The 25,879-nt window shown below is 40.9% G+C and overlaps 1 protein-coding gene across 2 annotated transcripts; it reads left to right on the top strand.

The window, feature by feature from the left end:
• Window positions 1–91: 91 nt before the first annotated feature.
• Window positions 92–10,145, top strand: ptena (phosphatase and tensin homolog A). Of its 2 annotated transcripts, XM_026310047.1 has the most exons (11): window positions 93–196; window positions 275–1,117; window positions 4,649–4,733; window positions 4,863–4,907; window positions 5,007–5,050; window positions 5,280–5,518; window positions 5,788–5,929; window positions 7,320–7,388; window positions 7,972–8,138; window positions 8,718–8,963; window positions 9,141–10,145. In XM_026310047.1, exons 2-11 carry the CDS (start codon window positions 1,039–1,041, stop codon window positions 9,324–9,326), a joined length of 1,302 nt encoding a protein of 433 aa, XP_026165832.1. In that variant the 5' UTR covers window positions 93–196; window positions 275–1,038; the 3' UTR covers window positions 9,327–10,145. The 2 variants fall into 2 exon arrangements, with proteins under 2 accessions (XP_026165833.1, XP_026165832.1); XM_026310048.1 differs by lacking the exon at window positions 7,320–7,388 and having other exon boundaries at window positions 92–196.
• The last annotated feature ends 15,734 nt before the right edge of the window (window positions 10,146–25,879 follow it).

Here is a 25,879-nt window from a genome sequence, read left to right as displayed (position 1 = left end):
ACGATATATTTGCAGAGAGCTGCAATGACAGCTTAAACCGCGAAAAGTGACATTATGTTGGAAACTTCCCTAATTACAGTCACACGTGATCACTTTGACAGAACAGATCGTCACACGCGGACTCATTTTATCCTTCCGCCAGAAGCAGTAACGGGCTCGATTGTTGCGCTTTGGGCGCATTGAAACAATTAGATATGTAAGTGTGGGTTTGTTTGCATGTAATAATAATTGTTGAAATAATATTAATTCATATTGCATTTCCTGTTTTGTTTAGGTTGTGGAACTATATAGTAAAGGCGGCAGGATATTTGTTCTAAAATCCCAGCCTGCTCTACCTTCTTTTTTCCTTCGGCGGAGGCCATGATGGGAGCCTGAGTTCAGCTGGAGCGAGAGGAGCGAGAAAAGAAGATGATTTCCCCGGGACGGAGCTGTCAAACCAATCTGTGCACATTTCTGATTTTTGTATAGTCTATATACATCTGAGGTGGAGCCTGTCACTTTTTTCAGATGTGTTCCTGGCAATCAGTCGATGACAATGTTGAATCGTTAGGAGGCTTTTTGGGTCGAAAAAGGCAGCGTTAGCTATTGTTGCTAGCTAGCCGTGCTAGCTAGCTGCTTAGCTAGCGAGCTAGCTCCGTCTGAGTGACTGGATACGGGTTTCGGGAACCGGTGAGCGCCCTGTCCTCTCGCTGTCAATCGCAGCTGCGATTGCGCCATCGGCTTGGACCGTGCCTGACATTTGAAGGTTTATCTAAGGACAACTGCATGTGTTTTATTCGGGTTGGTTGCAAGACGAATTGCAGGATTGGGAAAGTCGGGCCTCCGCGGAGGAGCAGAGCAAGGCCCGTCTTTATGATCCAAAGGAAGCCTTTCTAATCCTACCCACATCCACTGCTAGCTCTGCGGGCTAGCACTTCTCTGCGAGGACCTGCAAAATTCAGAGAGCAGAACCGCTGACTGCATATACACGGCCAGAGAGCCAATACTAGAAAAACCTGTTCTCATCATTTACCCTCACAGACTCCTTCACCTGCCACAATGGCTGCGATTATAAAAGAAATAGTCAGTCGGAACAAAAGGAGATATCAGGAGGATGGGTTCGACCTGGACTTAACATGTATCCTTTCTTGTGTCCCTCATTTTCACAGCACCCGGGCCATTGATTAGTAACGTGCAACCAATGCATTGATGAGTACAAGTGGAAGCAGAAATGTCAGCTTCCCTGTTACTTAGTTCTGCTGTCACCCAGCTGGTTTGGACGATGGTGGATGTGTCACACCAGCAGGCATAAATGTCACAGTCATATTACAACTGGACAGCCCTGTTCAGTTGAACATTAGTGTGTGTCCTTGTAAAAAAAAAAAAAAAAGAGGGGCATTAAACTTGCATACCAGTCACCCTGCAGTGGACCTAGCTTGAGCTTGTGAAATCGTTGGTGACAATTGTGCTTTGAAGGCTGGGAAAGTTAGATGTCTGGTTTTTATCTTGGTTTGTATTTCTGTTTCCTGTTTCTTTATCTTAATACATTTAGTTCAAATGGTAGGATTCTTGTGACAAATTGTACAGATAGCTGAAATGATAGCATCCCTGTCTCTCCTCCCCACCTGGGCTTTCTGTGGTTGCATGTTCATTGATGGACAAATCAAATTAACATTTCCCTTTAACTTCATAAAGATCTGCTCATTTCCAGATTCAAGAATTACTTTTTCACTTCCTACTGCATGGCTCATTCTCATCTAATAATACTGATAAAGCTTGACCTGTTTGCCTGATGCAGTGTTGTTAGTACCTATTTGGCTGGTTAGAAACTAGATAATCAACTAATATGGTTGACCATGGCCATCTAAATGCAAACTGGAATGTATGACAGTGGTGAGAGTGGCTTGTGGTTGCACTGACTATTCGTTTTACACCTTTTGGGTCTTTTTTAAGGCCAAAAAGTAATTATCAAAGTAATTTGATATTTTTGGGTTTAGCTCGGTAATAAGTAGCTGATTAATCAAAGAGTCTGCTGGCAGAATATGAATCTATAGGGTTGTGAATTGAATGTTTCAATTTATTGCTGAAATCTGAAAGTGTTCTGATTTACTTGAACTTATACGAGAACTAAATGAATGGCTTTTGGTTTTGGCAGAACAAAATTGGGCTTTGAGATATTGTTATAGGTGCTTTCTACAATTACTGACAGATCAACAGAAAGGTGTTTGGCAGATTTGATTGTGAAAATAACCAACTTCCAGTCCTGTGCTGAGTGAGTTGCCTTGATTCCATCCTGACATAATAGATAGAAATATTGAACAGACCTAAGGCAGAGCTGTCAGCTGTGACATATGTGTGACTGCAGAAACATTTGCATCACACTTTTTTTCCTCACCTGGTTTTGTAACGTGGTAAAGCATGTGTTATGTCTGTCAGTGGTGGGGCTGTGGTCTATCTTTAAAGGTTTTTGCAGGTGTTAAGGGGCCACGCCACTCAAAACTGGTACCTTTCTTTCACTCCCCTTGCTCAGATGTGGGCCTTTTCAAACTATCCCTTTTATCATTTTTGGCATGTTGTCTAAAAACAATATGGGCTCTCTGCAGTTATGTAATGCAGTATCACAGTTCTGGGAATTGCCCTTAAAATAGAGTTGCCAGTGATCTTGTATCAGCGTTGCTGTCTGAGTGCTCTCTCTCTCTACCCACCACCTCTCCTTTGCTCTTTTTCTTTACTACTCCCACTCTAATTCTCCCTCCCTCCGCTTGCCCCCTTTCCTCTGCTCTCCTCCTTTCCTGTCCTCCCCACCCCCTCCTTGCTCAGCAATTGCCGGTTCCCACTCTCCCTTTTCCCCCCTCTCTCGCTCTCAGTTGTGGATTTGGCATATGTATAGAGTCAAGGCAGGGCTTTAAAGAAAAGGCGTGCCTAAAATGGCAGAATTTCTTTATTTTCCCTCCTACTTGGTGCTTCCGCTGGGGGTCCCGCATGTGCGTTTCCCCGCCAGCTGCAGAGACCAAGCCCCCCACGCACTGGACTAAGGCTCTCGTGGGATCTCTGGAGCTCTCTTAAAACACTTGGAATAGTCTGACTGAGATCACTTTGCCAGTAGGTCCAAAGGTTAGAGTAGCCCATTAAACAGCATTTTTACCTGTATTTGATTCCTAATTAGGTCTTTGAGGCATTAATGGATGGGATTATGGCATAGACAGATGTTTTATGAGCTATAGGGAAGTAGGTTGCCAGTATGCAAATAAATACCATAAATTTGTTATTGGACTGGTTCAATGCATGTTTCAAACCCTGCATTGAACATATCTTGGCTGTGCGAAGCTGCACTAAGGCACTTATTGAATTCCTCTCACGGGATTTTATTGACAATCACCATTTGGTTTTTTTGGGGTTTTTTTTTTTTTTTTTTGCAGCAAAAAATGGTTGAAATTGCGTTATTCTTTCCGTATGTGTTCTTAATAGAGTTGACCTCGTCTTCTTGTTCTGGATTCCAACATTTACCCATGCTAGCAGGTCTGCTGATTGTGTGTATTTTTACATGTGTAGTTAAAAACAGTGTTGTTACCGCACTTTCTCACCAGAGTTGTCAGGTGCACGTGTGAAATTTTTTTGACCAGGTAAAAAGTGATTTAACTCTCAAAATAAGGTCTACCCAAAGTGAGACAGACACATCCAATTAACAATATTCAGCTTTTCTATTTCTGACACCGTGGCACAGGAAGTGTAAGAAAAGGTTACCCTTTAGTCAGTGGTTGAAGTGTGAAATCCTACAGCTTATGGCAACAAGCAGACTTCAGTTACAGGTAGGCGTTGCATCTGAGCCTTGAAGACATGGATGCTAGCTCAATTATTCTTTTTGCTGCAACATGACACTGATGTGTACCTTTATGATTGTATGTATGTCAACATATGCTGGGCCATAACATTTTCTAGGCTGTTCTAAAATGTGGAGACAATGATGTGAGGCAACGCTAAACGCAGACAAGGTGTCGGAACGAGCAAAGTAGTGCAACCATAATTAAAGCTTGGAGTGGAATCTGGTGTGTGTGGTTCCACTTGTCTCGTCCTTCACTTAATGTCACAGAAACACAGCTGCTTTTTGCTGCACCTGCAATGGGGTGGTCACGAAACAAAGCATTCTTGTCTGATGCAATGTTTTTTTCCACCTGTGTATCTTTATGATGCCTGTATTTGATCTTACAGATATTCAAATTGGTCCAGTCGAGCTCGAAAAAGATAAGCCGAACATTTGCAATCATCCCAATATAACTTTGGGCTCTAAAAATACATGCGGGTCAGGGAGCGAACTCTCCTCATGCAAGTGGGCCTGGCTCGTGCAGGAGCGATGTTACTCCTGGCCCCTCTGCTTCTCACTGTCAAGACCATCTGTCACAACACATACACACCAGCGCACTCTGATCAGCGCTCCTCATATCTATGCATACATACAGTGACACCTTCGTTGTGACATTGGATAAAACATTTCCCTGCTAATCTCTACATTATTGTAATTGTGCTTTAATGGCGGGTTATTATACATTGTAAGTTCTTTTTAAGAGAAGCTTGTAATTTTAGTCCTGTTACATGTTAAAAGCACAGGTAGTAAAGGCTTGATTTACACAGGTATGGAAAATGTGCATTTTCTTGACCTCTCCCTGAACAGATATCTACCCAAACATAATTGCTATGGGCTTTCCAGCAGAGAGACTCGAAGGCGTGTACAGAAACAATATAGACGATGTAGTACGGTGAGTATTGTTGCCTCTGCTGCTGCTAAAAACTTTGTATTATACAGTCTGTTTTGCTCTGGAATTTGATCTCATATATTGGGCTAATAAATATTTTCTCTATCTGGGTTTGTTCTCGCCCACAAACAGGTTTTTGGATTCAAAGCATAAAAACCATTACAAAATCTACAACCTGTAAGTGGTCGACATATTTACCCTGCTTGAGCTGCTCTTTGTTTACTTGATTACTTCCTCTGTGTGATTGCTAACTGGGTTTTGTTCTTCCTATTTCAGCTGCGCAGAAAGACACTACGATGCTGCCAAATTTAACTGCAGAGGTAGGATGAATTTTTTTCTTTAACGTGTTCTCTAAATGGCTTCCCTCTTTTAACAGAAAGTCTGACTTTAAAGCCTGATGACACACACAAGGTCGCTAAAATCCGCCTTATGTCCTCTCTGTCTTCTCCCCATCCTGTCCCCTCTGACCTCTCTGTCACCGCGTTCCCATCCCACAATTCTTTCCTCTTGTTTAAACTTTGCGTGGGCCTGCAACCCATAACACATCAGTTGCACAGTATCCCTTTGAAGACCACAACCCTCCTCAGCTGGAGCTAATTAAACCGTTTTGTGAAGACCTGGACCAGTGGCTCAGCGAGGATGACAATCACGTGGCGGCCATCCACTGTAAGGCCGGGAAGGGCCGCACCGGAGTCATGATCTGCGCGTATCTCCTTCATCGAGGCAAATTCCTCGAGGCCCAAGAAGCACTTGACTTTTACGGCGAAGTCAGGACAAGGGACAAGAAGGTGAGATGTTGATGTCTAAACACAGCAGTCAGCATTATTTTCTTTAATTGTATTGTTGGTTTAATGTCATACAATATTACATTGGCTGCATAGAGTCCAACAGATTATAGCTTATAATGACATAAAACAATGAAAAGCAGAAAAGACTCAATTTGAAGAAGATGGTTCCATTTGGTGTTTTTGCATAAGTATATCAGCTATTGAACGGACACAGAAAAGAGAACACTACTTGTCCCTGCAGGATTTAAACATTGTTACTGTCATTTCAGGGAGTAACAATCCCGAGCCAGCGCCGCTACGTCTACTACTACAGCCACCTACTGAAGAACCAGCTAGAGTACAAGCCGGTGGCGCTACTCTTCCACAAAATGGTGTTCGAGACTCTCCCTATGTTCAGCGGGGGCACCTGCAGTGAGTCACGCTCATGTTCAACTTTAACTCCAAACTAGGGCGTAGGCATGCATATGCTGCTGTTCAAATGGAACGAGAGCCTTGGATGGTGTAGTGCTCACCCACGCTACAGTTCAGCACCACAGAACAGAGCAGGTCATCTATGGTTGTGTTGTCCTCTGTCAGGGTTTTTAGACTGTTTGGATTTGCTGCACTACTTTTGGACCTTTTGACAAACTAGGGCAGCTTCTTAATAAGTCATCTTGTTGCTTCTTCTCACAAAGCTGCACGAGAGAAGCGTGAGGGTTGATTTGGTTACACATAACCAGGAAATAACTAAACGTCAATATAAGAATTAATGTTTTGGTTGCTGAGTTTATTTTTACATGTAAAAACACAGTGCTCAGAATTAACAAGTCAGCACAGTTAATTTTCAGCCACTCAGTCACACATATTTACGAGTATCACTGCGTGTTTGCTGAGAGAGTGAGCAGCATGACTTGTAAATGTGAATGGTTGGTGTATGTGAAGGGTTGTACTTGTCCCCTGTGTTGAGTGGCAGTGACACAGACACCAAAGTATTCTGACTCGTGTGCTTGATTTTTAACCACACCAAACGTCATCAGTGTTTTACTCTATATAGAGTAATTGTTAGTGTTTTGATAGTGCTAAGTGCACTATTAAAACACTAACAATTACTCTAATGATGTCTAAGGCTTTAGGAAGTAAAAACAGTCAAACAAATCTTTCTTTTTTTTTTTTTTTCTGCTCAAGTCGCACAAGAGTATGCTTTTGTATCTGAATTTGTCAATTTTTGCCTGTTGGTCAGAAAAAGAACCTTTTCTGCTTTCATTTCTGTGGCTTTGTCACACTTAACACCTGACTCTTCTGAGCAGCCTTGACTGTATTGATCCTTCTTTCCTCCTCTCTCCCTTGAAAAAAAAAAAGGCCCTATTCTGAGTTTGACGTCTTGTAATACGTGAACACACACACATTACTCTTTCTAGCCTCAGGTTTTAGCTTACCACAACAGTAAAAAAGGAGAAGCTACTCTGATAATTCTTACAAATAATCCAACGTGACACATTTCTCTCTCACAGTTAAATACACCACAGAAACTCCAATGTTTTATGGTAATTTGGGATTTTCAGCAATATCAAGTTTCCCCTTTTTTCCTTCCCCTTTGTGTATGTCAAAGCACACTAGATCCTATGTCAAATGTATAAGATGCACACTTCTGCTTTAAAGCCACATGTTGTATGTTGTAAAAAAAAAAAAAAAAAAAGTCTATGTAGCTGCAAATATCTCTAAATACTTGTGTAGAGCTCTTGTGTTTGTGCCTGCTGTGCTGTCAAGCCCCTGACAGGCCAGCCAGGCCCTGAATGTGATAATCTCCTTCTTTCTCTCTAAGGGGACAGTACCGTTAAAAACAGGAGCGAGCCGACCCCTCAGGGCTTCAAGAAAGGGAATTGGCATTGGGGTAAATGAGCCTTTCATCCATTATTATCATTTCACTCATTTGCTTTTATATGGCCCCAGAGATCCACCAGGCAGGAGCAGTCTGACGTAGACATGTTGCCTAGCAGGATAGGACTAGCTTTCAGGCATATGAAGTCATCTCCAACACCACAACCCCCCCCCCCCCCCCCCCCCCAAATTTTGACAAGGAGAAGAAAGGGTTAAAATTCTTATTCTTTTATTTGTTGAACTGGTCCAAGACCAAACTGTGACTGTCTATCAGAATAGGGTCCTGTGTCTCTGGTTCTGGGTCTCTTTGGTTGTTACATTTTGTGGTCTGTAACTTTCCCTTTCACCTCCTTAATTTTAAAATAATGTTTCGTGACTTTTTTGCACTTATTCGGTGGGGGGGAGGGGTGGTGGTGTGCTGTTCCTTTGGTCAAACTCATGAAATAACACTGGTATCCTGTCTGGCTCTCTCAACTCACTCCCTGCTCCTCTGTCATTCACTCTCTTCTCTTCTCTCTCGCCACAAATCTCACAATCTCGCCTGACCCCTCCATACCCCCAAACCCCTCCCTGTCCAATGCCTACACTTTTTGCAGATCCCCAGTTTGTGGTGTACCAGCTAAAAGTCAAAATCCATACGTCGAACCCCACTCACACGCGGCGCGAGGACAAGCACATGTTCTTCGAATTCCCCCAGCCGCTGCCAGTTTGCGGAGACATCAAAGTGGAGTTCTTCCATAAACAGAATAAGATGATGAAGAAGGTTGGTTATGTTTCTGTGTGTTCAGGGTGTTATGTTGTAGCTTAATGTGCTCGGTCCTTGTCACTGAAAAATTTCTTGTCATTACAGCTGTTCATTTTCATGATGTCTAAGTCAAAGAATAGCAGGCACTGCAATTTACTAACTTGGCTGGATAACGATTATGCTGGCAATATCATTTTTTTGATATTTATTTTCTACAAATGCCATGGAAAGACCAAAATTGGAAATGTAGTATTTTACTGCAATCTGATAATTATTAATTTCTTAAATTAGCTGGTTGTTTTAGGATTTTTTGTTTTTAAAAACGACACTCTTTGTGAGCAATTTAATATTTACATCTTGACTGGAAGCGAAAAGGTGTGAGATTGAATGCAAAGTAGTGAAAGCAGAAATTGAGAGATAACACGTTGTTGGTTTTGGTAATTTATTGACGGTATAAAAAATATAATGGCAGCTTTAGTACAGAGGACTGATCCGTAAGCAAAATCAGAAAGTTAATATATTACTCACTGTTTTCATCGAATACTATTGTATTTTGGCTGCTTTCCTTTATATCTCCTTATCACCGCTGCCTTCCAGGACAAAATGTTTCACTTCTGGGTGAACACCTTCTTCATCCCTGGACCAGAGGAAAGCGGGGACAAGATGGAGAACGGTGCAGTGAACAACGCAGAGAGCCAGCAAGGAGGACCAGGCCAGGGCCAGCCACACGGCCCTGAGGTCAGGGAAAGTGACAGGGACTACCTCGTCCTGACGCTCACTAAGAACGACTTGGACAAGGCCAACAAAGACAAAGCTAACCGCTACTTCTCGCCAAACTTCAAGGTAAGCAGTGCCGGGAGCTGACAAGATTTCGATCGAATTTAGATATTAGTTGGATAAAAGAAATGATTATCTAACAGCACAGCACGTAGCTTCCTCAATAACAGACTTACCAATAGTCAGTATGTGATAATTTTCATTGCAAGGACTTAAGTCAGGTGTCTTAATTTGGGATTCCAGGTGAAGTTGTATTTTACAAAAACGGTGGAGGAGCCTTCAAATTCTGAGGCAAGCACTTCGACATCCGTCACCCCGGACGTAAGCGACAATGAGCCAGACCATTATCGATACTCTGACACCACTGACTCTGATCCGGAAAATGAACCTTTTGATGAAGAGCAGCACACGCAAATCACAAAAGTGTGAACTCTTTTTAAACAGGAAAAGAAGAAATTATACACAAGAAAAAAAAAAAAAAGGAGAAAACTTGAATATAAACTCAAAAGAAGTACCTTTGTCCCTTCCCTCCCCCAGATGGCAATAGAATATCATCATGTCAAATGCCAATTTTAGGGAAAAAAAGATAAATATCCTGACCAATATATTGTTTTTTTTTTTTTTTTTTTTTTGTTTTTATTTTTTTTTTTTTCTTTGGAACGGCCATGTACCATGTGCAAGGTATTGACACTGTTGCCCCATGGGAAAAGGTGCTGTAGCTATCAAAATGTGTTTTATATATTTATATACATAAATATATGTATGTACATATATACATGCATATATAAGCAAACTTTTGTGTCAAAGACAATGGAAAGAGTACCACAATCAGGAGACGGGAGTTGAAGTGTGGGAGAAGTTAGAATGATGTACCAGGACTATGCTGCTCCTTCTCCTGTCTAAACCAAGGCCAGTGCTGCAGTCACTTTGTTTCACTCTCCTCCTCTTCCTCCCCCTTCACCTCTCATCTTTTACTCTCCCTCCCCTCCATCCTATCCTCCTTTACTGTGAATGCTTCTTGTGCTCTTTGCAGGCTGTCTCACGTGACTTTTGGCCTTTGTGCAGTGCAAACTGCATGCGGGCAGTGGGTTGGGGGTGGGTGGGGTTATGAAGAGGCTGTGATGATGTCTAAAGCATTGCCATTCCTGTTCCCACTGTGTATACGTTAAATTATGCAGAACAAGGCATCCCATGTAATTGTTAATGTTTTTTTTATCCTAAGATAATAAAAATATAATACACAAAACAGCAGGGAGACAAGTGTTTGCAATAATGTCAACACTACTTTTAAAGGACAATGGTGATTTTGCATGTATTGGAATTGGCGTCCAGCCCTAATAAATGTATGCAATGTTGTCTTTTCTAAGAAATCCACTTTGAGATGGCTCTGCTGCGTGGGTTTCCCCAGTGCTTTGAGTCATGGTCAGAAAATTACATCGGCGGTTTATATCTTCTCCCTATTTGCAGTTAATGATCGTTCTACAGAATGAGAATATATTTTTGTAATATGCAGTTGACAGTAGTAGTGCAGCCTTTCACCTGCCACAATTGTTGTCAAGTGAAGTCAGAATTCTAAGGGGCAGCACCCAGACTCCTTAATCTAAACCAGAGGATGTGAGAGGCGAAGCATGTGCAGAAAGCCCGTGAGGTAAGTTTGCACAAGCAACGTGCTTGATGAGAAAAATGCTGTAAAGCAGGTTGTCATTGCAGCTGCTGGAGCTATGTTAACAGTAACTTCCTGCTTTAAAGGTCAGTGCTGCAAATAGCGGGTGGGACCTGACATAGGGAAGTGAGGGAAGCATTATTAAAAGTTCAAAACCAGATTCAGTGAGTTGAACATCTACATTAATGGGCATCTGTGAGTGAGGAAAGTTTAAATCTATTAAATAAATCTTCATTATCTTGTTTTTTTTTGTTTTGTTTTTGGAGAGGTATTGCAACGGTTTTGCTTTCTTTCAAACCTGACTGGTAATGGAAGTTTCTTTATAGATCAGATGGAGGCTTTTTGTTTTGATATTTCTGCCAAGTAACAGTACATTTCCATTTCTTGAGTTGATTTCAAAGCAAGCTGACCTCTGACCCCTAATAAAAGCGTTAAAATTTCATAGCCTGACCTCATACCAAACTATCGGTGTTGCATGCAGAGTGGCTGCTGCTGGTTAATCAAGGCGTTCTCCACATGAAATGAGCAGAGGAAGGAAAGGCTACCAGCCCAGGAGGGAGGAGCACAAGGCCTCGGGTCGACAAGCCTGCTCTGCCTGCAGGCTTATGTGACTCCCCAAATGAAAGAGTAACAGGATTACTGGCCATGTCACTGTGATAGGAGCACAAAGTGGCAAGACCCTGGCTAAAGCATGGCCCAAAGTCTCCTGGTAATAAAATAAAAATATGAATTAAACATATACATATAAAAAAAAAAAAAATGTTCGGCCCCCAGAGGCAGGCAGTCCTATAATCCGCTTCTGCTCTATTAAGACTCGGCCCTCTTTCGTGTTGATAGAGACATCAAAGCCAAGCAGCGCAGCGTCAAATGAGACAGGCAGCAGTCGCAGGGGCCCAGCTGTAATTGGCTGAGCTGAGAAGGAGGGAGAGACTGGTAGATTAATAATGAATGTGTTGTGCTGGGCTGAGAAAGACCAGAGAGAGATGCCTCAGCTCTCCACAGGCAGAGCAAGGCTGGAGAGAGCAAAGAGGGCTGACTCCAGTGCAGTGCAAGCTTGAGTCCACATCTCTCCTTTTGATTGGCCTCCTCATCACATACACAAATAGATACAGCAGCAGAAGCAGCATTTGAAATATTAATCTGATCAATGTACAGCTTCATTTGTATGTTTCGAGCTCCTCTAGAAGATTTCCATTTGTTTGATTTTTCTGCATCAACACCTCAGAATCAAACATGTCGAAACAGGAGTAATGTTTGTTTTATTGTGTATTTTAATCAGAATCTTTTCTCCGTTATGTGGGTCATTTATTAAACATCCTTCAAGGTGATGTTGATTAGGTGTTTCAGGGTATGGCATGAAAAGAAAGCAAAGTAATATGATATGAAATTCTGTGTTGCATTTTAGTACGCTGATTTCTGTCAGGAAAAGAATTAGGCAGAAAAAATGATAACTTACTAAATCAAAAGCATGAGAAGGTATGAGTATGTTTTTGTTATTTTTTATTTTTTTTAACTTAGACTGTGTAGGTTAATAATATATCATAAGTCAAAGGTTTGACTCAGTAAGACGTGAACAAGTCAATAATGTGCTGCCATGTACATTTTTTTGCAAAGTCATAATGAGACTTTTTGGATTGTAGGTCAATAATGTGAGCCAGGAGGACAAAGCTATGAAATAGTGAACTCTTGTCCTTCACCAGTTACTGTCCATAACACAATTTGAACAGGTTTCCTGCTGTAGATTTTATCTGTCGTAAGGTGTATAAAGTGTATTCTCCTTAGAATGCGGAGGTTATTCTGAGCCAGCATAGAGATTCTGCTATTATTTTCAATCTGTAATAGTGTTAAGCAGTAGGGAATCTGGATTGTATAGTTTTTCAGTTTGAAGCTAAACTGGTTAGACTGCTGCATATGTCTTCAAAGATTGTGGGTCAGACAGTTGTGTTTTCAGGCTCAGTATACTTAAAAGATTGTTGTCTCTGGCAATTATGAGAAAGTTAAAACTCGTGAAGCATCAAGTCAGAATTGTGAGAATTGTATGTCCGTATTTATGTACAACGCTGTAGAAAAGAAAGAGCTAACATTAGAATACGGAGATTTAAGCAGAGTATTATGACCAAATGAGGAGGTAGGGAGTGTGTGGTGGTGGGGTCAGTCTGGCCCACAAAGAGAAGATAAGCCCAAGCTGGTAACCCCATTTCCCTTCCATCTGTTGGTAGCAGTTGTAGAGCATGGCTGCACTCACCAGGACCTGGCAACCCATCCCCCAAGCTCTCTTTCTCTGGCTGACTGCACAGCTGTGTTGCGTTTGGATTAGGCCAAGAATAAAACAGGAAGTAGAAATTAAACAAAAGCTTAAACACACACACAGGCACTGTAAGTTACCTCAGCAGCAGCAGCCTGAGTGTCAGCCTGTGGAAAAAGTGTACACACCCACACACGTAGACCATCGTACTCACACACACAAATATACTACAGTACGAACAAAGTCATACTCTGCCTCCCACAGGCTCACATAAGCCCAGGCAGGACCACAGGCATATCATTGCTCTGTGCCCACACTCATGCTCACACATATGGTCTTTTTACATTCGAAGTGCCTCTCCTCTCCTCTTCATGGTGGTCTGCTGTAGCGGCTGATGAGGAAAACTAGCAAACAAGCTCAATCAGTCTTGGAGCATGCCAGTGTAATGATGCTAAAAAGGAAGTATTTTGGTTATGAGATGTCACGCAAACAATATATTCACAGCGCAAATGGTTATGGATAAAACACAGACAGCACCAGTTTCTCTGATTACTTAGGCATTCACTCTGATTATCATGCAAGCTGGTTTGAAAATAGTAGTACATGGAAACTATGAGATGTAGAAACACTTAATTTGTTGCACTTTTTTTGGATGAATCCACTACATTAAAGCTGGAATCCCATCCAGCTTTTCTTTGAAGAAGATTAAAACAAATATTAAAATCAGCTGCAGCTTTCGTCGGCATATAATTAAACGTTTGCCTATTGTAATGTTTTTTTGTGGTTTTGATGTAGGAATCGTTTGGGTCAAACTTCATGAATACCTTATGGTCAAATGCAGCACAAGATTCTGGATCACATAAAACATCATGCGTGAGCTGTCTATGAAAGTACCATCTAAAAAGCATAAATGTGAGCAGAACCCCAGTGGGAATACATTAAGTGTTTAAAGTTGTAGCTACCCTTGTCTATCCTTTTATATCATTTTAGCTCTTAAAAGTGTCAGAATTTTCGCTGCTGTGAACTTGGTCCCATTTTCAGCAAATCTTTTATGTGGTTTCTCGTTTTTTTGTGAAAGCACCAAAATAGCCTGGCGATAGCACACAAGAACTGCGGTGAATGAGGAAATAGAATTGGGAAGAAGAAGAAGTAGAAGGAGATGTTTGGAAACATGAACTGTAACTGCAAGTATGTATGCGGCGCAGCCGCAGTTAGAGCTGGCAAGGTGTGCATGATGGGAATCCATTAAAGTTTTTCTCGTCATGAGTTGGACCAGTTGTGGATGAATATACGGTAAAAGTTTTCAGATGTTATTCTTACTGTCAAGACCTGAGTCACCTAATGAGTCACACAAGCTCCTTTTCTGTGTGCGTCTGTGTGAGTGAGTGAGTGTGAGTTTTTGTTGACATGGATATGCCAGCATGCATGTCAGTGTGTGTGTTCATGTGCGTCTTCATGAAGAGAAGCACATGGAAACACTTAGTGTATTCCTGTCGCTACTGACCCCTCCCCTGCCTCAACACACACACACGTACTTATTCTAGTCATGTGATCAATGAATCGCATATATATACCAAACAATAGCCAATATGCACAGCCAGAGGTACAAAAAGGTGGAAGGTCACATATCAGCAATTGCATGCTACAGTATGTACATGCAGGCATACGTGCATACACACATTTCTGCAACAGGAACTTGCATTGTGTTCAGCTTGGCTTTCTTTTTCTTTCTTCCTCCACTGCAGCTTTATGTATATCTGTATGAATTTGTGTGTTCACTCATGCACCTGATTCTGTGCGTGTTTCTGATTTTTACTTTGACTCTGTTCTCTACCTGATTTTTACCCTGAAATCTTAGAGCATGCATAATCCTTCCCCCGTGCCGCCTCCTCCTCGCTCTTGTCCATCTCTCCACCTGCTGTCATCAGGAGGGTAATATGAGGCATAAGGCTGCTGATGACAGTCCCTAATCCTCACACTGATAACTGATAGTTAGCCACGCACTCCTCATCCCTGCCTCATCCTCACACCAAGAACAAGGGAGGGAGACGTAAGCGTGTCAGGCTGATACCCTTTGCTCAGTGTCCCATCACTTTCTGTCTCTCCCAGCTGGGAGTCATTATCTGAAATGACTGATGTGAGAGTAGCTGATGGACAAGACCGATGTTAAGAGTTTTAGTTCTGAGTGAAAGTTTGAAATTGTACTGAAAGACTTTCAGAGTTCGAGAGAAGAAGAAACTGCTTCAGGGTTTTACAGTTCATGGAATGCATCAAAGAAAAAAAAAAAGCATGTATCGTACGTCTGGAGCTTGTGGGGGATGCAGTCAGAAAAATTTATCCAAAATCTCAAGGCATTAAAAAGGTGATTTTAACTTGTTCCCAATACTCTGACTCTGGGTTGATCACTTTCTGCCAGAGACTGGTCTGTAACATTCATTGTGGCAGTTCTGGTCTTCCAGTGCTTTAAAGTTAGTTTATTTACGATTACCTTTCCATCTAAATTAAAATGTACATAAAAACTTACTATTAAAATGCCTGAAAACTTCACTTGGGTTTAAAATTACTGTGTGAAAATACTTGATGTAAACAGACTAAAATCATGACATGAAACATGTGGCTTAAACATTCAGTGAATCTTCTGCTCCACTGAAAAGATGACAAGTAACAACAGAAGAGAACATCAAATCTAAGGGGACCAATAATGTGGCACTCCTCAGATTAAACAAACACAAATGTCATATTTGCATAACATTTTCTACATGGGTTTTCAGCATTTGAGGTTTGACTGGCACAATTTATTTTAATGATCTTGTTGCGCCATCTTCTTCTGCAATGGTTCAATAGAACTGGAAATTAGTGTCAGCTGTTTATAACGTGCTCAGTTCCTAATATTGACTTAATAGTAGTGGATGGAAACCCACAAATATCTGCATTTTCTAGAAATCAGGTAATTACAAGATGATAGTAGAAGACAGTAGAGGTTTCCATTGCGTACCGCTTCACAAAATCTTAACTCAGCATCAATTTTCTAGGTTTCTTCTAAGGTTTTCAACCACAATTGAGCAAAAAATACAATCCAAATCCAATCTGCTGAAGTCAAATCTAATTAAAAATGCAGATTAAGATAATTTGATTAAACCAAAACAGACAAATTCAACATTAAACTCCCACTATCAAGAGTCAGGAAATCAGCAAACTGACTCAGGAATGTTGCATACAGAGCAAGATCTATGTAAAGTTCTTTGGGATAAGCGCCATAAAATAGTGGTGATAGAAGATCAAATAAGACTGTGGCAATAAAACTGCATTGAGTAACTACTGAATACTGAATTGAGTCACTGAGGTTTTATTGCTTATGCGTTCAGCTTTTCATTTGTAAGAGGAAGAATGTGTTAATTCTTTTCTCAACAGTTACATCGTCTTACATTAAGGAGTGTGACGGCAATGCCTGCCATACGCCAAAGCCTTGAGTTTACCCACTTATGATGCAGAAAGGAAGTCCTACAGACCTGGCGGTCTTTTCACATCGCTAATAGTAAAGACGAGGCCTGCTGATTTTGGGCTGGTGTTTTCAGTCTGGTTGTGTATTCTGTTTAGTTAACATACACATCTGGAGCAGTTCATGGTTGCAACAAACATTTTGATGTGGCGGTGTAGGCCAAAATGTTCCTTTTTATGGTATGCATTTATTTAAACTTTCAGATATAAATTACTTGACTGCAAATGTTTATGGGTAAAGCCGTATTGGAAGATGTATCTGGAGTACCAGTGTGTAATGGAAACTTTTACAGTGTATATGTACTTGATACAAACAAAGTGACATATTTTCTGGATGCGTAGTGGAGTGTCAGTCACAGAAGTGGGTGAGCATGGTCCATCCTCTCATTTAGAGCCTGCCAGTCAGCCAGCCACTCAACCAGCCCTGGAACCAGCCAGCCAGAGCTTTTTAAGGGGGCTGTGATTTGACAGAATCCCATGAGGGGGAGATGGGGGATTAGGATTAGCAGCTGTTTCCCCTCAAACACTAGAGAGAAGATACACTGTAACTACACCACGCTGATGGCAAATTAATAGATGAATAGAACATGTGTGTGTTGGTGCAGATAATATGCTAAAGCTCCCTGCTTCATAAATTGTGAAGAAGGTGTCCTTTTCTTGAACCCGTCTGTGTGGATCCGCTGTCACACACATACTGAGTAGCAGTGAGGGAAGCAAAGGCATATTGTGGCTCTGAGAAAGGTTTTAAACATCATCACTTTAATCTGGGAGCACAAAGCCAGCTACAGATTATGCTTCTGCCTCTCAAGCGACTCATCCGGTTTAGATGACCCCTGCTAACACCCTCAGAGACAGGGGCTTTTAACCCCAAATAAACACTGATAGCAAGCAGCCATCAAATGAGAACACACAGCAAGCACACACACATACATACATACATGCACATATTATCCACGATATGCACATCCACTACACCTACCCCCAACATCTAAAACACACCTATAGAAGAGGCTCACAGCCACAGACAATAACAGATAAACACACAGGCTTATGTCAGTTCCACTTGCATTCATTTCAGGCTATTAGGCAAGACATGAAAAGCCCAAATTGTTGCGTAGCTAACAGGTTTTGGGGTAAAAATTACACCACTGCAGTCACATACACCACCCAATGTGAGATGACAGTGCTGTGATGCTGTCACAGGGCAGGTTCAACAGATCCCACAACCCTCTGCCACTGACTCTGTGGGAGCTGTATTACCTGTATTAAAGGGACTGGGGCAGAGATTTTGGCTGTCTCTTTAAAACTGAAGCACCAACCACACACTTAGCTTCCTCTAAGTTAATGACTAGTCGTCTCTATCTCTTAGAAAACCCTGAGAAGGCCATATTGAAAGTAGAAGGAACTCATTTCTACCCCTGGTGTTTGCTACATATCTACTCAAATATTTAATTTAAACAATTTCAGCTCACAAAACTCTCTGTATAATTTACAATATTTTCTTTTTGAAAAAGCTAGTTCATTCATGTTTAATTGCAAATATGCATTATTTAAAGCGATCTGCATTGAACTAGAACTTTACCTTTGTAAAAGAGGGACAGACAGTCCAAATTCAAATGGCGTGAGGGAGAATGCGGGATGCTGGAGAGAAAAAGGATATAATAGCGGGGCAAATTCAACAGCGGTTCGCCACAATACACTTGAGACCTGAAGGATGAGTCAGAGAGAAGATGGCCATGTCAAAGAAAAACTGTGAAAGTAAAAGACAGAGTAAGAAGGAAGGGGGGATTTTCAAGCATAAGTAGCATTCTGTTTGAACTTAGCCCTTCATTTTGAACTCGGAGAATAAAATTATAGGAGTGTCATCATATCTCAGTCAGCCTCTTGGAAAAGTTATTCAGTGCATGACAAAACTTTTTTGTTGGCCAGTTTTGCCCAACACTGCAATGAGCTTGAGCCTAATTATCTCACCACTGGAGCCATTTATGTCCATATGTACAGCATATCTGGCAGATTGTTTTTTCAGTTTACAATTGCAAAGCTTAACCACTCTAACCGCATGGAAAATGACCCCACACCCTTGACTAACGGTTAAACGTGTGTGTGTGTGTGTGTGTGTGTGTGTGTGTGCAAGAGAGAGAGAGGTAAAAAGAGAAAGAGGGTGAGAGCACACCCTGATGTTTCCTGTCTCCAAATAAAGACTGATAGCTTGTGGGTGCACGAGCATGTGCGTGCAAATACTTTGTGTGTGTATATGTGTGTGTGCTTGGAGGCTTACGTTCTCCACTCTCCCCAAAACCCCTAACTTAAACTAGAAATTAAAAATTTTGACATCTATTACATGAAGTGAAAGCTCACTATCAGCTCCTGTAGTCAGGATGTTAAAAATCGCTGACATATTTAAGTAAATGTCATTGCATTCACTTGCATGTAGGACACAAATTCACACATAAACCCATGTGACACTGCCACTCCCAGCTGGGTGGGTTGATCTATCTATGTGAGCTCCAATACACGTCCAGTAAACAAGTCAAGAAGAAATACTTTAAACTCACTAAGTATTTATTCTGCAACACACAAAGCAATTTGATAAATTTAAATAAAATACATGACATAAGGAAACAGCGTGCACACTACGAGCTCCCCTTTGTGACACCTTGCATGATCTGTTGCAAGGAGGGAGAGATGTGAACACACTGTTCCACAATAAACACAACAAACATTGTATTCTTGCTGAATGATACCAACCATGACAGAGTTCCATCAAATAGAAAATGACAAAGTGCTGAGGTTTCATGTCACTTCACTTCCTCTGTGATTTCTAGAGAGAGAGAGTGAAAAAGAAAGGCCATATCTGTACATGAACACTCACCACTACCACAAATAAGTGAGTGTGATTCATCGCTTCCTTCCTATTAAGCATGAATAGTGCAAGAGCAGAGGGGTGTAAACCAAATGCTACAGTTCAGAACACCAGGCTCTCCAGCTTTCTGCATGTATGCAAGTGAGCATTGCACTTCACTGTATGTACAGCATGTGTGCATGTTCATGTGCACAGCTGCATGTCTGTGCTGACAAAACGCTTATTGTTACTCAGTTTGAAGTACGTTTAGTATGTCGTACGCCTGCTTTTCTGATCATTTAAGGATTTGTATGATGAGTGTGAAACCTCTGTGCCATATGTATGTGTGTTTGTGCAGTGTCTCTAGCATGTGCGGTGTATTGTGTAAGGGCCTCGTAAATGCTCTGCTCTCGACCTCTGGTGCCATCTGCCAGTGACAGGGCAGAAATGCAAATCAGATGCAGTCAGATAATACACCATGCTCACTCCCTCCATTTGAGCAGCCTACAGAAATAAACTAGGTCAGACAGACCAGCAGCCAGCTGTGTGTGTGTGTGTGTGTGTGTGTGTGTGTGTGTGTGTGTGTGTGTGTGTGAGTGAGTGAGTGTGTGTGCGCGTAATAAGGCACATGTGCCTCTCTTTGTGTGGGGAGACAGATATACATGTCTGTGTGGGGGATGGGTTTTGAGTTAGCATTGGGGGTTCATAAGATCCTCACTTGTGATGCTGCACACTGAACAGTCAAACGTAAGATGTAGACAAACAGCAGCTCACTCCTTCAAAGATTTCAGAATAAGGCACTACTAGACTGTGACAGGGCGAAGGAGCTGGGTGACAAATAAAGGTTCTTATCTGAGGCTGAAATTAGACCACAGCCAGAGTGCAACTGATGGGAGCGTATTAAACTCTCAAAAATGAACCACCCAGGAGGGTGATGCAACGCAGAGGCAACGCTGGTGTAATGCAGACAGATGCGTCCTCCTCTCACATATCACTGCGACGCTTCTGAATTATGAATGAGGCCCTGCGCACCTTTTCAATGCAAAACACTTCTTCTCTTCATGCTGAAAATATACTGTTTGATTTCTTTACTACAGCCTCCCATCGTTGTTGTTTGTGCAAAGAAAATCTTAGCAAAGGTTCATTTAGTGTTTGAGATGAAAGCTGGTGGCTCACAGGTGCCGATCTAGGACGATTAGATCTGCTGGTATTTCATTTGAGGAGGTGAATGATTTATGCTTTACATGGACACAGCTACTGTTTGGCAAATACCATATTTGATCTTCTAGTTAAAGTTTAAATTTTTTATCCCTTTATTTAGTTGCAGGCTGATGCTGCAGCACATTGTGTGGGTTCGTTTTATTCCAAAGAGTTCTCACTGTAGTAAAACCCATCACACTGAAGTTTATTTACCTAAAAGACTTTGTATATATATGTTTGTACTTTCATGACTATGCCGTATAGTCTGTCGCTAGTATTAAATCTGCTATTGTCAGAAAATAAATAAACGTACCAAGTTTAAAAGTTTCTTTTACACATTCTATGTGATATACACAAAGCAATATGAGTTAAATAATAAATGACTGCATGCCTTTTAGAATCATTTTCAAACATGGGCCTTCTATTTATAGACACTCCAACATTTCCATCTTGAGCTAACTTTCTGTTTTCTTTCTTCCTCCAACTGATTTCAAGCACAGATTGTAAATTCAGTCACAAGGGAGGGTCAATGATTCTCATTTCCTGCAGTTTGGTCCTCTTTAACCAAATGACTTTCCACTCCCTAAATTCTCTGAAGGCCCTCTGAGATATCTGCAGCCATATGTTCATATATATGAATCTGTTCATACTTGTAACCACATGATAATGTGCATGTGTGCACTGTGGCATGTATCTGTAGGCATGTGAGCGTGATGCATGAAGTTAGACAAAAAGGTGAGATGAAAAGGTTAATATTTTCCAGGCTGGTGTGTGGGAGGTGATAACTTCGTGTGTTCGTGCACTGTGAGTGGTGTGTGTGTGTGTGTGTGCATGCATTTGTGTGTTTGATTACACATTTATGTGTACTTTCTGTGTGGGTGAATGAGAAAAGTTTCATGTAAAATGTTGCTATGTTCTCAGAGGAGTGTATTCATTTCACAGAAGTTGATAAGCTACAGGAGATTTATTTGGTTGGTGAGGTTTGTTAGAATATCTGAAAAAAAAAAAAGTTGTCAAAGCTCAAAAAAAAATGTTACAGGGTGGAACATAAGGTGATGGGCCACGGAGAAAACTAATTTACTTCTTTTTATGAATCCAGTAATTTTGAACATTTTGACTGTAATGGTGATAGAAATGTAAACATTTCTAAAAATCTGTCATTAAAATAACAAAATGAAAGGATTGTGTAGCCTTGGCAAAGTTATGCCCTCTATTTATTTATGTATTTATTTTAGGGCTTTGTTTTGGTCAAGTTTACATTTTTGACCAGTAGAACCTGGAGATTTCTGTCATTGATCCATCCAAGTATTACTTCTAGCTAACTATTTTAAATGTTTATCCCTCAGTTTAAACTATCCCACCCTTTGACCCTGTGCTACTAGCTGTCTCAACACTTTATTCATTTATTTATTTCAAGCTTTTATCCATTACTATGTAGTTCACGCTTTCAACTTTTCTAGGCTTCCTGCTTGCTGACTGTTGGTTTTCACTCACCTTCAACAATAACACATGGTGTACAATTGTTACACTTTACACAGTGTGTGGATATTTTTTTAACAAAGATTCTTTTTCTTTTGTTTTTCTATGTCAAATGAATTGTATCTCTCCACAGTCCCCCTGACAACTGCAGAAGAGTAGCCTACAGGGGTCAAATGTGCTAAGGTTTTTATATAATTTGTACAGGACTCAGAAATGAGATAGGGTTTGATCATAGCAAGGAAGGAGGGACTTTCATATCACGGTTTTGACAAATGATTGGAGTGGACCCACGCTGACAGAGAGGATGGATAAAGGATAGGACATGCAGGGCTGGAATCAGTTTGTCCTGACCCACAGGCTCAGTTCAGTCTCTCCCTACAGCTGCTCTGTTTTCATTAAGTTCGTAACTGCACTTTTACAATACCTATAGTCCCAATAAATCTATCTCTGTGGGATATTCTATTGGCATTATTCTTGTCTTTCCCCTGTACTGGAGAAAAGTGCTGTGCACACTTTGGTATAAAACAGCCAATCTGCTATTCTCTCCTTTGTCTTTTGCATCAGGCAGCCCAGTGAATCAATGCTCCCAGCCAAATCCCCCTTCCATGCACAGATTGCTCCCCAGCCTGCTGATATACACTTGGCTCTAACCAGACAAACCGCTGGATGTTCTAGAGGGGGAAATCTCTCTATAAAGTGTATCAGTTAGCGGCAGCTTTACAGATTCACGTCTTTTTATCTAATTTCTGTACATGTGTGTAGGGAGAAGACGAGTGAGAGAAAGGCAGAGAGATTTTGTATTGAATTCTGGTGAGTTAGTGATGTATGCAATCCTCTCTTATGCCATTTATGGCACAGAACAGCTCAAAGAAATGTTGGTGAGAGTAGTGTGTGACTGTGCTGCAGTGGGTACAGTATGCTTCAGATCTACAGAATTTGCTGAGTTTTCCCCTGAGAACTGCGTCACCAGCACGGAGGTTATTTCCTGTATTTGAAGAGCAGCATGACTCTCTTCCTGTTCTGTGTGTGAAGCACCAGGTTTATCCCCCCAGTTCCAGTTTCTTCTATACTGGACTCAGGTTACAAAGGAGCTAAGCAGCTAGCAATAGATGTCTTTGCTTCATATTATTTATTTCATATTATACCCCTAATCCATTTAACACAGCCCAGGTAAAAATATAGCACTGCTTGAATTATCATGATACAGAGCACAGTTGTGTATGGGAACATGAGCACTGATTCCCAAATGTGTGAATATAGTTGTTTTTAGGGTGAATGTTTCAGATATTCACTTCAAGACAAAAATAAGTGAAGACTGTCATGGTGGTTATGTTTAAATGTCAAAGTCACAGTAGTATGGCCACTGTGAATTGAAAGAGCAAAGCAAATCCCTTTGGAAATGTAGTTTTCACGTTCACTCTGAGTGCATTCATGGATTATGATTACTACCTGTAGGCCTGAAAGCTTTGGCTCTGTCAAAGGAGTGCTACAGCTCAAGTTAAAGAAGCTCCTCAACCTCAAGGACAGAAATATGGAATAGAAAGTACTCTTCCACAGCATGCGTGAAATTTAAAATTAACAAAAGCATAGTTCAACTAAAGGTAAATATGTAAACTGAGGCTAAACATGGCATGCAATCAAATTTCTGTAAAAACATACTGCAATGGTTGTTATTGAGTTTTTAATTAACACTATTGTGACCCAATTTCCAAAAAAAAAAAAAAAAACCAAACACACACATATTACGTGCTTCATGACTATAATTAACTAAATCTATGAAACCTCAGCATAGGCAGCTACTGAAGACTCCTCTTTCTTTTTGGTGTTTCTTTTACCCGAAGAGATGAGCTGTTACCTGCTGCTTCCCCCAACTCATCTTCTCTCTCTTCTTGTGTGTCCCTGGGGAAGCTTTGCAACACGGTCCCTTCCAGCAGCTTCCTCCTAACAACAAAAACATTGTCTTATTCTATTTTATTTTTCCTCCCCTCCATCTCTGTAGAGCTATTACTCTGTCTTCTGCATATGACCTGGGGGTGATGGGAAGCAGAACACATTGGCCATGGATGATAATGTCTTTCCACAGAGCTGAAAGCTACAAGCTGCTCTTCTGCGGTGAAGGTTTTACTGCTATTTGGTTTTTGTTGTAGTACAGCTGAATGGAGGACAGTGGTGCTCTCATTGTGGAGAATTGGTAACGGTTTTGTATGCTATTATTATATTAAGCATTACCACACACAATACACAGAATAAAACACCAAAATGTACTGGCAGTTGAGCCCAGAAAACCATGCCCCAGTAATCCACATATTTATCCTCAAATTAGCAGCTAAGGAACTGATTCTCATCTCAACTTCCTATGCTTGAACATTATGATGTCCGTATTTTGTTGCAAGCCTTCAAGAGAATTATTTCCTTTTTGTGATATATATTAACACACCTCATAAATTGTTACTTATGTCATTCGTTTGGCTTATATTCATAAAAGTAAGCTGTAGAACCAAGTTCATAAAAGTCTCATTGTTTTATTGTTGCTCTGTGGGGTTGTACTTGAGTTAAATGCTACTGTCAACATACCAACTTGCTCACAGACATTAGACTCATAGTCTAATCATTATCATATTCACCATCTTAGCTTAATGTGTTAGCATGCTAAAATGACTAATTAGGACAAATCACAACATACAGCTGTGAATGATGGAAATGTCAAAATATATTTTGACAGTATGTTTCACTAGCTGAAAGGTTAAGGGAAAACCAAAGTGCAGCGATGGAAACAGTGTGTGTGTGTGTGTGTGTGTGTGTGTGTGTGTGTGTGTGTGTGTGTGTGTACATGTCTTTCTATGGTTGTTTGGACATGTTTTATTCTTGTACCATTCTTGTGTGAACCTTTTAGAGAACTTCAAATGGTTTTAAGACTTGGTTTTAGGGTTAGTTAGAAGGTTTATGGTACAGGTTAGGCATTTAGTAGTGATGGTTAGGGTTATGGTTAGGAATGCATTATGTCTATCAGTGTCCTCCCAACTATAGTGAGACATGACGGTGTGTGTGTGTTCATTTACTCTTTAAATGGACCACATGAGCAGGCAGCAGACTGGTACAAATCCTACACTGGGACTCAATGGGACTACAAAGGGCTGAAATGTAATACACTTGCAAAAACAACCAAAATCCCATGGGCGTTCTCCTTCATGTTAAGTTTTTATTCCCCAGCCAAACACTTTTTTCTTCACTTTTGTTCAAAGATAGATTTGCTGTAAACTACACTTGGCAGAGATCAAACAAATACAGCGCTTTTTCTTGGGGCGAGGGCTTGTGAGGAATTAATTTCTTAGGTTAGTGGTACAGACAGAAAGGATTTTCTGCTGCAGAAATGACATGTATGCCTATATCACTATACAGTATTTTTCATTACAGTTGGCATCAGGGTGCAAGCTATCCAGCTGTGCAGTGCATTGCTTACTGGCATCATATTCATGTTTATTTGGTTGGTTTCCCGCTCAGGAACAAAGAAGGACAGATATGAGTCAATTACTGTTCACAGCACTATAGCAATGAGAAATGCGTTTTAAACTTGATTTCACTTTTGCATGGCACCCTACCCAAATGTATGGGTGTTAACACACGTGGTCATTTAAAAAAAAAAGAGTTTCATATGTAGTTCACTGCACTGGAATACCTCATATTTTATTTTTTGTTGGACATCCATCAGTAGGAGCAAACCCCACTAAATATCCAGCAGCCATCATGACAAACAATAAGCAATATCACCTCCTAGTGGCATACATCAGTCACCTGCAGAATATAGAAGTACTTTGCTTAATAGTCATGTAACTTATACAACTAATTACACAAATGCATTTCACCCAGTGTATGTACTATGGTTTTGTTTTGTGAAAGACAGCAAGTAAAATAAAAAAAGACAAATTCCCTAAATAAATTAAGAAAATATTGATCTTACCTCTCTCATACAAACCAGCTTTCTGATCTCAGTTGTTTAAAATTCATAAATAGCCTATAAAACCTGTTACCTGCAGCCTTCTTTTTTTGCCCCTTTT

The sequence above is a fragment of the Mastacembelus armatus genome, chromosome 15 (genome assembly GCF_900324485.2).
Source record: "Mastacembelus armatus chromosome 15, fMasArm1.2, whole genome shotgun sequence".
Taxonomy (NCBI): Eukaryota; Metazoa; Chordata; class Actinopteri; order Synbranchiformes; family Mastacembelidae; genus Mastacembelus; species Mastacembelus armatus.
This window is presented reverse-complemented; position numbering and strand designations above follow the sequence as displayed.

Bases quoted from the DNA above. Each gene is read 5' to 3' on its own strand.
- ptena (XM_026310047.1), top strand. From the start codon at position 1,039: ATGGCTGCGATTATAAAAGAAATAGTCAGTCGGAACAAAAGGAGATAT. The intron at 4,734-4,862 runs GTGAGTATTGTT...GCCCACAAACAG, and splicing joins AATATAGACGATGTAGTACG to GTTTTTGGATTCAAAGCATA. The intron at 5,519-5,787 runs GTGAGATGTTGA...CTGTCATTTCAG, and splicing joins TCAGGACAAGGGACAAGAAG to GGAGTAACAATCCCGAGCCA.